This window comes from Scylla paramamosain, chromosome 8 (genome assembly GCF_035594125.1).
Source record: "Scylla paramamosain isolate STU-SP2022 chromosome 8, ASM3559412v1, whole genome shotgun sequence".
NCBI classification, from domain to species: Eukaryota; Metazoa; Arthropoda; class Malacostraca; order Decapoda; family Portunidae; genus Scylla; species Scylla paramamosain.
The window spans coordinates 706480-719127 of NC_087158.1; the positions used below are offsets into that span (position 1 = coordinate 706480).

Genomic DNA, 12648 nt, shown 5'->3' on the forward strand with positions numbered 1-12648 from the left:
GAGAATAAAATGCAAAGCTTAATCTAATGATGAATATTATGCCAAGAGCTGTATCTTGTAATTCAATCCACTGTCCTTAATTGTTATCCACTTTCATCTTTCATTTTTCTACCTGTACATTCCTATATCACATCTCATCATTATAATCTCTCATTACAGCTTTCTTACTTCTTTAAACATCTGACCTTAAAATGTTAAAGAGATCTGCATCATTTGCTCTTATTCATGAAATGATATTGTGCCACTGATTGTAACATCAAGACAAGCAGTAGCAGGCATATAATGCAAATGATACTCCCCTACCTCCTCCTGCAGGTCAACAAGCTTCTCTTTAATCTCCTTCAGTTCTTCTCTGGCCATATCTTGCATCTCCTTGTCCCCTTCATTGTTCTCAGCCAAGACAGACAATTCCTTTATGTCTGACTGCAGTCTATCAACCTGCAAATAAAAGTAGTAAACTGCAGTAGTGATATGGTAATGCATTACAGTAAAATCAAATAATACAGCTTACTACAGTGCAAAGTTAATAGAATACATTCAATTGTAATATTTCATACATCAATGTAATGAATCATTTAGTAAAATATGAGTCTCTATTGGTGTTAGGATATAGGTATTGGCAAACTTTCATGAATGATTTTTAGTGTTCATGATTCACAAAGGGGGAATTGACCAGAGAGGACACAGTGAATCAACAAGATATGCTTACTCTTCTCACTCCTCAGTCCTGATAGAGTCTTGCTGCTTCAAGTTAAATGTCAGAGGTGAAACTGAGCAAGACTGTAGACAATAATTCTAACCTGAGCATAAATGCCTTGAATGTACCTCTGCCTGACACTCCCTAGTCCTCTCCCTGCAGCTCACCTGGCCTTACCTGGTCCAGTAGCATCATGAGGGATGCCTGGCTGTGAGCCGCCTGTACACTGGTGTCACTCTCCCCACGCAGTGCTGCCTCATTGTCCTCCCTCAGCTTCTTCAGGTATTGTTGCACCTTGACATCTTCCAGAGACAGAGTGGTGGAATTCTCAAGCTTACTGGACTTGCTTATCCCTCGTTGGGCTTTGTAGTTACTAATAAGGTAAGTGTGTTCATTTCTCCAAAGTAAAGGTGTTCGGTGAGGATGTGCTAAAGCCCCATAAGTATTTCTGCTGATGTACAGCTTATTCATGATCCTCTGGGGTTGAGTTGCCACATGTCTACAAGTGAGAGGGAACTCTCTCAAGTAAAGAAAATGTGCTTTGGTTTGACAACCAATTCTTAAGATTTGTCTCATAGTCTTGACCTGAAAAAAAAAAGAAAGATACACATAATGTAATACATTAGGTCACATCATTATGGAATTATGAATGTAAGAACACTTTATTATAAAATGCATCACACAGGAGCACATGGAAAGATGATATCAAACACTGCACCTGATATAGGAGGAGGAGAGTGCCAAACAAGGTTACAGGAGATAGAGGGAAGGAGGGAGGGATTACCAACTGTAATATTAAGTAACTTTGTAGGTAATTACAAGTAGTAATAGGATAGCAGATGAGTAACATTTACCTTTAGCTATATTTTCTTGTCTTGGGAATTTGATGGGGCCGTGCGGGTTGTGATGCTGCAGCCTCGTTATATTTCCTCTTGATAGGTTGAAGGAAGCACAGGTCACCCGGCTAGCCGTGCACAGCTTCTTGTTTGTTACACTTTGTATCACTTCTTACCTCACTCCCCTATGTCTTCCTGACGATTCCTGCTACTTTTCTATCTAACTTTTGCATATGTACGCTGCAGTGGTTACATTGTTATGAAATCCAAGAGAGGCGAGCCGTTGCAAGGACAGCCGAGGTGGAGATACCCGCTCGCCGCCCGCTGTCGCCGCCTGGATGTAAACACGATCAGCTGGTGAGGTCCCCGAGTCCCCGTCACTCACTCCTCGCCTCCCCAGCCGTCACCTGCGCCCCCGCCACGCCACGTGAGGCCACCCCAGGCTACTGAGGTGATAGGAGGGTATTTAAGTATTATCTGTTTCTTCGGAACGCCATTGTAGGTCAAATAGGGACCGTAAATACACGAGTTACCGCGACGTCAGAGAAGTGGCCGAACGTTTGGTCCGCCAGAGTGAGAGGCGTGTGCTGCGTGCAGAGCGAGATTGAGGGTAAAGGTGGGAGGGAAGGGCGGGATTGGGGTCAGGAAAAGGGACAGGATTTGTTTTTATATTAGGAAGGTAATGAATGTACTTGTATTTGTGTTTCTTATTTATCTGGCCCCACTTCCGCCGAAGCGCTCTGCAGGACCTACATATTTTAATTAATTAAATTTTCAATATCGATCACAACTTATATGACATGTTAATTGTTAATGTTTCCATGTCATAGCAGTCAGAGAACATAAATGTTTTTAGTTTTCTTAAATTTGGAGAGATCCTTTGTTTTCTATTGTCAGGAGGGAGCTTATTGTACAGTCTTGGGGCTGCAGAACTGAAAGCACGCAATCCAGTGTTTGAAGAGTACCGTGGTTCGTGAAGTGTGATTCCAGAAGAGGCTCGGCGAGTGTTAATGCCCTCACCTGGCTGTATTTTGTGTAATAATTCTTTCAAATATGGTGGATGACCAGTAATCAAAGCTTGGTGTGTCAAAACACATAACTGAAATACTGTCCTGTGTCAGTAATAGAACTATTAACTGTCTGATTATATGAGATTATTCAACTCTTGGTAAAGTTGTAGTTTCATGCAGTACTTCTATCTTTCTCTATCTTTCCCACAATGCATAGCAAGCTTGGAGCCCTGCCAGGAAAGCAGGAATTTGGTGTTGGAAACGCTGGGTCCACAAGTCACTTGCATAAGCAGTAGAAAATTGTTTAGGTTTGTTTACATCAGAATTTGTCTAACTTGGTACAGCCTTTGTTTTCTCTTTGTTAAAAGTTCATGGTTGGGTTGCATTGCACACGTGTTGTTCATGCCGCAGAGAAGCTGTTCCAAGTGAACATGCCTCGTGTCACACCAGATTTTAGAATTCCATGTAAAGGATTCTCAGCTTGCTGTTTAGTGGAAGAATCATCAGTAAGATAAGCTTATGATTTATTTTAAAATATGTGTTTTTGCTACTGTGACATTTTTTCTACAGGGTGTACAATGGTTGGCCTCATGATGGAGAGCCAGAGTGAAGAGACCACCAAGCCTTCGTCAACCACAAGTGATGCAACACAGCAAGACCAAGTCACAGTGAAGCAAGAGGAGGAGGAAGTCTTCAAAAAGCCACTGTTGCCTGGCAAAGCTGAAAAAGTCTCCAGTAAGCGTGAGGGAACGAATGCTGCTGCATCCAAGCTGGCCTTCAAGATGGAGCAAGAGAGGGAAGATAGTGATGTAATCTTTAAGAAGCCTGTCTTGCCTGCCAGGAGACAAGACACCAAGGTAGAGGAAGAGGAGGATGTAATTTTCAAGAAACCAATCTCACCTGTCAAGACTCAGAGACAGGACATCAAATATGAGGAAGAGGAGGACATATTCTTTAAGAAACCTGTTTCTTTTAGTAAGCCACAAAAGCAAACCTCCAAGACAGAGGAAGATGAGGATGCAGTGTTTAGAAAGCCTGTCTTCATCAGCAAGGCACAGAGACTGGCTGGCAAAGCAGATGGGCAGCAGAAAGAGGACAGTGATCAAGTTTCATCCTCAATCACAAAATCATCGGCATCCTTCAAGTCTCCTGCCCAGAGCTTGGTAGAGAAGTCTGCTGCCGTCCCATACAAGGTTGGTTGGTGCCTGCCAGGGACATGTTGGGTGCATGCACTTGCTGCTGTGCTATGTATGAAATATGAGCTAGTTTTGTGTCAGCCAGTTTCCATGCTCAGCTGAATCTGGCTAATCTGGGAACTTCATGGATGTTCCCTGTCCACATCATCTCTACCTCCAGTACATTTTGTTTTTTTAGAACATGTATTTTTAAAAGTGAATTATTTTATCTTAGTTTTAAGCATATCATTTCTTTTTTCTAATTTTAATTTTTTTTTCTGATATTCCTCCAAGAGGTATTATCTCTCCTTATTCCTGTCACCTTTCAGAAGCAAATAGTGTAATGAGATCTATTCCTTGTCTCCTTTCATTCAGTTCTGGCAGTTTTAACTTAACATCTTTTATATAACAACTCAAAGGTTTGGTTGCAGTGTAGTCTCTGCTTCTCATACCTGCCCTGCATCTCAGCCTGAGTAGGAGAGCTGTATGTTATGCGGGGATGGGCAGACACCTTATCCCTCAGTATTGGTCATGATGAAAATTAAAAAAAAGCTGATGATAATAGGAGCAGGAAAAGAAGAGTAGTGATGATGATGGTTAACCCTTTCACTGCATTATAAAACAATTAACAGCAACAGAAATAATGCATGAAATCTTTGTAGGCATCTGTGAGAAAGAAGGGGATGAAAAGGAATAGATTTTGCATTTTCTACCCAGTTTAAAGATTGGAGGTGGCTGTAGGATAAGTAAAGAAACTTCAAAGTGATTAGTAATTAAGGAAATATGTACCAGATAGCAGTCAGAGGGTTAAGATGGTATTGGTAATGGTGTGACAGGAGCCCAAGTGGAGTGGAGTGCCCCGGGATGGCTACAGCTTTGAGGTGCTGAAGGGTGGCGTCATCGTGGAGGTGGTCCCCCTCAACCGTCCCTTCTTAGTCATCGGCAGGCAGTCCCAGTGTGACCTGGTGTTGGAACACCCCTCCCTCTCAAGGTAAACCCTTCACCTGCCATCCTGCTGCCCTGCCTTCCCATCTGCCTGCCTTATTTTTTATATTCTGTTTATTTTCTTAAGCTCCAAGTTGTGCAACTGATTCCCTTAAAGTAAGGGCAGGAGTACTTTCTCTTCTCCGTCAAGGGCCAAGGAACTAAGAGAGTGGTGTGAATGTGGAAGTTGTGTGCCTTGTCTTTGTTATCCTCCTTTTTGGGGGAGGCAACCTTGATAATATGTGTATATATGTATGTATGTACTTTCTTTGCTTATATTCCGTTTATAAATGCTTTATTTCCTGGAGTGCGTATGGAAAAAGTCAAACAGTTTTGCTTAGTTCATAATGTATTTGAAAGGTCACTTCAATTTATAATTACAAGTTATTCATCTTTGTGATTTACTATTCTTTATGGCTGAATTGTAACATGACAGTAACTTCTCCCTGTATTGTAAAATTTAGTTTAAGACATACATAAAAGACATGGTGATCACTGGTCTTGAAGCTTGGGTTAGGGGAAGATTAAATCTATAACATCTTTTCCTCTCAATTGTTGCTTGGCTGTGCCTCTACCCAGATTCCACTGCATCATCCAGTACCGAGCAGTGGGGGAGGAGGGGACACCTGTTGGCTTCTATGTGTATGACCTAGGCAGCACCCATGGCTCCTTCCACAACAAGCACCGCATGAAGCCCCAGACTTACTACCGCCTCAGGGTGGGACACATGCTTAAGCTGGCGGGCAGCACTCGCACCCTCGTACTGCAGGTAACTGACCTTCCTCTCTGCTGCAACTGGGTGTGGACCTGAGTGTGGATGGTGATGTGTGAGGAGGCTGGTCTACATACACTTGTGGTTGGGACTTGATGTGGACCTGAGTGTGTGTGTGTGTGTGTGTGTGTGTGTGTGTGGAATCATTTCTGGATTTTTAGTTTATAATCTTTATCTCTTTCACTAGTATTTGACACATCTTTCTTTAATCACTCTACTTTGAGATATCTGTTCTTGTTCTACAACCACTTCCAAACATTCTACCAGCTAGGAACTACAAAATCTATTCTTTTTATCCCTTCTTTCTTGTAGATGCTTATAAAGATTCCATACTTTGTATTTAGTGCTGTGAATTGTTGCATATTGCTATGGAATGTTTAATCAGATTTTAGGCTCCCACAGAAAGGGTCAGAAATGTTTGCATATTTTTATTATCATGGAGTAGCATGAGAGCAACATGTATGCTTGTCACATAGCACATTTTTGATATCTACTTACTATGACTTTGTTATTTAATCTGTCTTACCAGCCAGCTAACTAATCAGTACACTAGTCACTCAGTCAAGTAGCAAATAGACTTACCTACTTGGCTGGCTTGTGTGCCAGTCCAGCAGTCACTCAATCATTCTTGCATTTGAGGATGGTTTCAAGATGCTTCTCAGATTTGGATAATCCTTTTTTTCCATACTCTGTAAGGACTGGCACTATCAGTAGGCCTTTTTATATAACTTTTGTTGCCATCTTAGGCCAGAGCCCTCTTAAAAAAAAAAAGTGGATGAAAAAAAAATGAACTCAGTTACATGTCAGTGAAGTAAACAGTGACGTGCCTTTCAGGGTCCCGAGGAAGATCAAGATCCAGAGTCTGAACTGAGTGTGTCTGAGCTGATGGCCTTGGCTGCTGAGAGGAAAAAGAAACTGGAGAAGCTGGAGGAGGGAGAGGATGAAGGCGAGATAGAGGGAGGAAAGAAACAGAAGAGGAAAGAGGGAGAGGACAGTAAGAAGACTGGAGAGGAAGATGACACTGGTATAAATTGGGGCATGAGTAAGTATTGTTGGATTGTTACACAAACACACACACACACACACACACACACACACACAGTTTTGAAGTAAGAGTATAGCAGGAATCATGTTTGAAGACACTTTTTTGTAATTTTGAATATTCCTTTTGGATAATTCTTTTTGGGACTGGCATCTTCAGTAGCCCTTTTTTTCATTGTTGTTTAGTTGCCTTTGGCTAGAACCCCTCTTACACTTGAAGAAAAGTAGCTTTAAAGAATTTCTAAGTGTAGACCTTCACTTGAGTACCATCAGGTGACAAAAGCCATCACTTAAAAGCAAAGGAACCACTCTCAAAACAAGTAAAAGGAACTGTCTTGCAAAGCTATGAAGACATCTCAGATTTTTATCATTCATAGGAGAGGATGCTGAGGAAGAAGAAGAGGAGGAGGAGGGGGAGGATGATGAAGGGAGGAAGAATCCTTTTGCCTCTGCCAGTGAGGAGCTTCACCTGGATGACCCCAAGAAGACTCTGAGAGGCTGGTTTGAACGACACGGCTATGACCCGCCCAGCTACACCCTTGAGGAGATCTCCCCTGGGTGCTGCAGGTGTTCAGTGGAGTAAGTAGTGATGCTGTGAGGTGATGCTGGTGACAGTGGTTCTCTCGTGAGGTGTGAGTTCAGGGTTTGGAATCTTCTCCCAGGAATACACGGACTCCCAGTGATAGAAAACAAGGGAAGTTACAAGAATCCATCAAACCTACACATGGCACTCCCTGTATGAAACATATCTATATATTTCCACCTATCACCTTCATCCATTCATTTGTCTAATTTTCATTTAAAGCCCTTTAATGACTCAGCACTGACAACCTGATTACTGAGTCCATTCCATTCATTTACTATATTTGAGAACCAATTCTTTCCTATCCCTTTTTTAAATCTAACTTTTCAAACTTGAACCCATTATTTCTTGTTCTATCCTGATAACTGATCCTGAGAATTTTGCTTATGTCACCCTTGTTATATCCCCTATACCACTTAAAGACTTGGTTACATATTATTAGGTTACATATTTTTGAAGTCACAGAAACACGTTGGTGATGCCCCGCCCTGGAGCATCATGGAAGCACTGAGGGATGAAGAGGTGTGAGAGGCTTTCACCATGGATTAAATCCCTCAGGATGTTCACTTGCCTCCAGGATATCCCTTCAGAATCCCCATGTTTCACTATTGATGGTATTAATTAATTCCTTCAACATGCTCATCTCTTCCACCTCCTTTGAATGTACTTGATCATCCACGTCACTCTTGCTTTTCCTTGCCTTTTGCCCTTTTATCTTCCCCATGGTGCTCTATATCCCTTGAAATCTAGCATATTTAACTTATGGTTTTTATCATTCAATCACTCATTCACTCACTCTCACTCATTTGAATCTGATACTTTACTAATTAGGTGTAGATGATTGCCAAGACCCTGGTGGATTTTAGTTTATCCTGTCAGTACTATACATTCTTCAGTATAAGGTAAATATATACACTCATACATTCAAGATGGAATCTCAACAATACAAGCTCTGTGTCTATGTGGTTCTTGATAGAGTAGATGGTGGCTGTAATTTTAATAAGATTCATTGAAACACCATGGCAAGTGTTTGAGGAAGGAACCTCTGCTTGCAGTTGTCACACAGATGAGTAGGGCACAAGTGTTGCCAGGCTAAAGCTATGCTGGTGTTTCAGGCTACCAGTGGAGGCTCCAGGCAAGGCACAAGTGGTGGTGTCTGTGGAGCACCGTGGCCGCAGGAAGGAGGCTGTGGTGCAGTGTGCCATGGAGGCCTGCAGGACGCTGGACCGCAGAAATCTACTCCGGCAAGCCAAGTATGGTAAGGATGAAGGTTTTCACTTGACCAGTACATACAAATACATATTGATGTGCAATATTACAGTGGCTGGAAAAGAAAGCTGCGCCTCAGGATATGAGAAAAATCAACTCATACAGAAATATTTTATTCATCTTGCATCCTCATCAACTTGTTGGTGAGAGGAAGTCAGCCAGATCACACCGGTGTTGTCAGCATAGCAGGCCCTGAATGTCTGCTTTATTCTTCATTCTCTTGGTGTTACGTTGTTGAGGTAGTTCCTCCACAAAATTATTTCCCAGACATTAGCAGTAAATTTGAAAAGGTTAAATTTGATATTCTCACTGCTAAGCATCTCAGTGACATTTTGTGGCTGTAGTCTTGAGTGTCATGTACGTGTTCTTCACCAGAGGGTCACCAACATAAAAAGCGTGACTGGGCTGAGAATGATTACTATGACTCGGATGAAGATGACTTCCTGGACCGCACAGGTGACATCCAGCGGCGGCGCCTCAAGCGGATGAAGGCAACGCAGGCAGCAGGCAAGGATGGGGATGCAGAGACTTATGACTCACTGGTGAGGTCACTTTGATGGTGGTGGTGTGTGCTTGTGTGATGGTGGGGAACCTGGGAGGTGTGCAGGTGAAGTAGGAAAGCATCGGGTCCACCAGAAGTGTTGCTGAAAAAAGTGATTGCATGCTGACTGTAGAAGGATCGAATTATTGACAAAAATAAGCATTGCAGACAGTCTAGTCAAGACACTTATCCTCCACATTTGATGATCCTTTGACCTTTCTTTTGGTACTGGTACTTTCAGTGGGCCTTTTTTTTTTTTTTTTTTTTTTTTTTTTTTTGCCAGTGCCCCTCTTGCATAAAAAAAAAAAATAAATAAATAAATTGTTTTTGTACTTGAAATTACTAACCAAGATCAAGAACAACTGCACTGGTCCTTTGTAGATGAAGAAGTACACTCAGGCAACAGAGGAACTTGTCGACCTTGAAGGGAAGCTTGCTGAGGCAGCAGCAGTGCAGGAGGCCAGTAAGGCAGGAAGGGGACAGGCTCCAGAGGATGACCTTGACTCTTTCATGCATTCCCTGAAGTTCCAGGCTCCAGACAAACACAAACGGGTGACATGGAAGGTGAGGCCAAGATGGAAAGGTGCTGGATTGTTGGGGTATTAATGTTGGCTAGGTCTTTATGCACTACAACTTTCAGGCATTATGCATTGCTCATTCTAGCTCATGTGGTCAGAGTAAGGAGACAGAAAGGAGTTGGTCAAAAGTGTAATGTAAAGCTTTTCCCATCTCCTGAGTTATTTATTCTCTTTCATGGGGAAGGGAAGGAAGCTCTTTAAGCTCAACAGTAATGCATTAGGAGGACTATGGGGAGAATTTTTTCTATTATCAAATCATGACTGATGAGTGTTACTGCCTGAAGCATGAGGGGGAGTATGTGTGGAGGATGAGTGGTTCTGATGCACATTGGTGTTCCAGCTGCGGGCCATCGAGCTGCGCAAGGAAGAGCTCAAGCTGCGGCGTCTGGTCAACATTGCACGTCCACTTGGAATCCCTGAGCTGAAGCCGTACCAGTCCCAGCATGGTCAGTACTTGGGATGCCACAAGGCTGTGCTGTTCTTAAGGCTGGCAGACTGCAGACTTTATTCCATTATTTTGAATCAAGTTCAGTGTTAGTTTTACTCATTTGAGATTTTGCATGAAATTGTGACTGAATAGGTTTGAAAAGTGGATGAGGTTGCCAGACATGGAGTCACTTCCCATCCCTTCCTTACTGCACTGCAAAGCACCCCAGTGTGTGCATTATGTCAACAGTTCAGACAGCTGTGGGTTATCATGTTCTTTGTACTAGGTGAATTATCTTAGGTATAAGTGACTGTTAGGCTATTGCAACTTGCTTATATTACTGCTGAATGGTCCACATGTCTCCTCCAGGCACAGCTGCAGGAGGGAGTAGACCTTCCCAGCGGCCAGGACAGGCTGGCTTTGGTGCAAGACTGAAGGGCTTGGCAATGCCTACCACCACCACCACACCCAAGGTAGCACTTTACTTCTGTTGCCATGAAATTTATCTAATCATATATTTGTTGTGATATCTCTAGATGTTATACTGTGTGTGAAAATACTGATTATAGATGATATCTGAACTCAAAAACATGTAAATTTGGATTTTCCCATAATGGCAATGTACTTTAGTAGTTCTCAACTTGTATTAATAAAGGATGACTGAGTTTTCACACAAATATATTGTACAATTTACAGGAACCTGAGTACAGAGTCCACAAGATTTTCTTGGAGGAAGAGTCCAAGCCTAAACTAAAGCTGAAGAGGTTGGATGATGATGATAGTGAAGAAATCAAACCTGTGTCAAAGAAGCGAAGTCAGCCCCAGGAGAAGGAAGCAGCAGCTCACCGAGAGCCACACCAGAGGAAGTCCAGCCCTGCTCCCATTGCCAAAGCTTCACCTTCACACAAAGCACAAAAAAGTGAACCACAGAAGTTGTGTGGAGAAGCAAGCTCAGATGAACTTTCCAAGGAGATTAAGGAGGAGGCAAGTCTTTTCAGCAAAGAGGAGAAACCCCAGCACATTAAGTCTGAAGCAAGCAGTGGTGAGACTTTGAAGAGACCCAAACCCCAGAGCCAGGACAGCAGCACAGAGCAGAAGGATCAGCCGGAAAAGAAGGCCAAAGTATTGGGTCCTACTCTGCCTCCACACTTGGCACACAAGACCAACCCTCAGGTAAGGTTGTGAGCCACTTTGTGTCCAGTATCATATACAGGTATCTCCCTCTTCTCCAAAGTTGCATTGCAGATTTCACTTAGCCATAGTTTTGTTTTCATCATGGAGATGATCAAGTGATATACATTGAATGCTAATTAGGAACTCCTATCTGTTGTTTAATATGTTGTGTTTTCTGATTTACTATAATCTTTTTTCTCCTTACTCTGAATCAGTACTAACACGAGCATTATGTGTGTAATGAAAATATTTTTTAAGTGGCAAGGCACACTTGGATCATTCTAGAAGTGATTTTTTTATTTTTTATGTAGGAAGGACACTGGCCAAGGGCAACAAAAATCCAATAAAAAAATATGCCCACTGAAATGCCAGTCCATAAAAGGGTCAAAGCAGTGGTCAAAAATTGGTGGATAAGTGTCTTGAAACCTCCCTCTTGAAGGAAGTCAAGTCATAGGAAGGTGAAAATACAGAAGCAGGCAGGGAGTTCCAGAGTTTACCAGAGAAAGGGATGAATGATTGAGAATACTGGTTAACTCTTGCGTTAGAGAGGTGGACAGAATAGGGGTGAGAGAAAGAAGAAAGTCTTGTGCACCGAGCCCATAGGAGGAGGGGAGGCATGCAGTTAGCAAGATCAGAAGAGCAGTTAGCATGAAAATAGCGGTAGAAGACAGCTAGATATGCAACATTGTGGCGGTGAGAGAGAGGCTGAAGACAGTTAGAGGAGAGGAGTTGATGAGACGAAAAGCTTTTGATTCCACCCTGTCTAGAAGAGCAGTATGAGTGGAAGCCCCCAAACATGTGAAGCATACTCCATACATGGACGGATAAGGCCCTTGTACAGAGTTAGCAGCTGGGGAGGTGAGAAAAACTGGCGGAGATGTCTCAGAACACCCAACTTCATAGAAGCTGTTTTAGCTAGAGATGAGATGTGAAGTTTCCAGTTCAGATTACAAGTAAAGGACAGATCGAGGATGTGCAGTGTAGAAGAGGGGGACAGTTGAGTGTCATTGAAGAAGAGGGGATAGTTGTCTAGAAGGTTGTGTCGAGTTGATAGATGGAGGAATTGAGTTTTTGAGGCATTGAACAATACCAAGTTTGCTCTGCCCCAATCAGAAATTTTAGAAAGATCAGAAGTCAAGCGTTCTGTGGCTTCCCTGCGTGAAATGTTTACCTCTTGAAGGGTTGGACATCTATGAAAAGATGTGGAAAAGTGCAGGGTGGTATCATCAGCATAGGAGTGGATAGGACAAGAAGTTTGGTTTAGATCATTAATGAATAAAATGAAGAGAGTGGGTGACAGGACAGAACCCTGAGGAACACCACTGTTAATAGATTTAGAAGAACAGTGACCGTCTACCACAGCAGCAATAGAACGGTCAGAAAGGAAACTTGAGATGAAGTTACAGAGAGAAGGATAGAAACCGTAGGAGGGTAGTTTGGAAATCAAAGCTTTGTGCCAGACTCTATCAAAAGCTTTTGATATGTCCAAGGCAACAGCAAAAGTTTCACCAAAATCTCTAAAAGAGGATGACCAAGACTCAGTAAGGAAAGCCAGATCACCA

The 12648-nt window shown here is 42.5% G+C and overlaps 2 protein-coding genes across 4 annotated transcripts in view; one reads left to right on the top strand and one right to left on the bottom strand.

The window, feature by feature from the left end:
- The window catches only part of LOC135102644 (peptide chain release factor 1-like, mitochondrial), a 6257-nt gene extending 4377 nt beyond the window's left edge, over window positions 1-1880 (bottom strand). The window contains exons 1-3 of the mRNA XM_064007935.1: window positions 1552-1880; window positions 875-1282; window positions 304-438 (exon numbers count right to left, since the gene is read on the bottom strand). Coding sequence (XP_063864005.1) covers window positions 304-438; window positions 875-1273 — 534 coding nt within the window. The 5' untranslated portion in view covers window positions 1274-1282; window positions 1552-1880. The remainder of the gene's footprint in view (window positions 1-303; window positions 439-874; window positions 1283-1551) is intronic.
- Window positions 1851-12648, top strand: part of LOC135102642 (kanadaptin-like) — a 14027-nt gene continuing 3229 nt past the window's right edge. Inside the window, exons 1-13 of one of the 3 annotated variants that reach the window (XM_064007930.1) lie at window positions 1857-1984; window positions 2761-2851; window positions 3114-3736; window positions 4555-4709; window positions 5282-5471; window positions 6309-6516; window positions 6893-7094; window positions 8214-8356; window positions 8743-8909; window positions 9290-9472; window positions 9827-9932; window positions 10283-10386; window positions 10610-11086. In XM_064007930.1, coding sequence (XP_063864000.1) covers window positions 3122-3736; window positions 4555-4709; window positions 5282-5471; window positions 6309-6516; window positions 6893-7094; window positions 8214-8356; window positions 8743-8909; window positions 9290-9472; window positions 9827-9932; window positions 10283-10386; window positions 10610-11086 — 2550 coding nt within the window. In that variant the 5' untranslated portion in view covers window positions 1857-1984; window positions 2761-2851; window positions 3114-3121. Of the gene's footprint in view, window positions 1996-2760; window positions 2852-3113; window positions 3737-4554; window positions 4710-5281; window positions 5472-6308; window positions 6517-6892; window positions 7095-8213; window positions 8357-8742; window positions 8910-9289; window positions 9473-9826; window positions 9933-10282; window positions 10387-10609; window positions 11087-12648 lie in introns of all 3 variants that reach the window. The other 2 variants (XM_064007929.1, XM_064007931.1) reach the window with 2 other exon arrangements.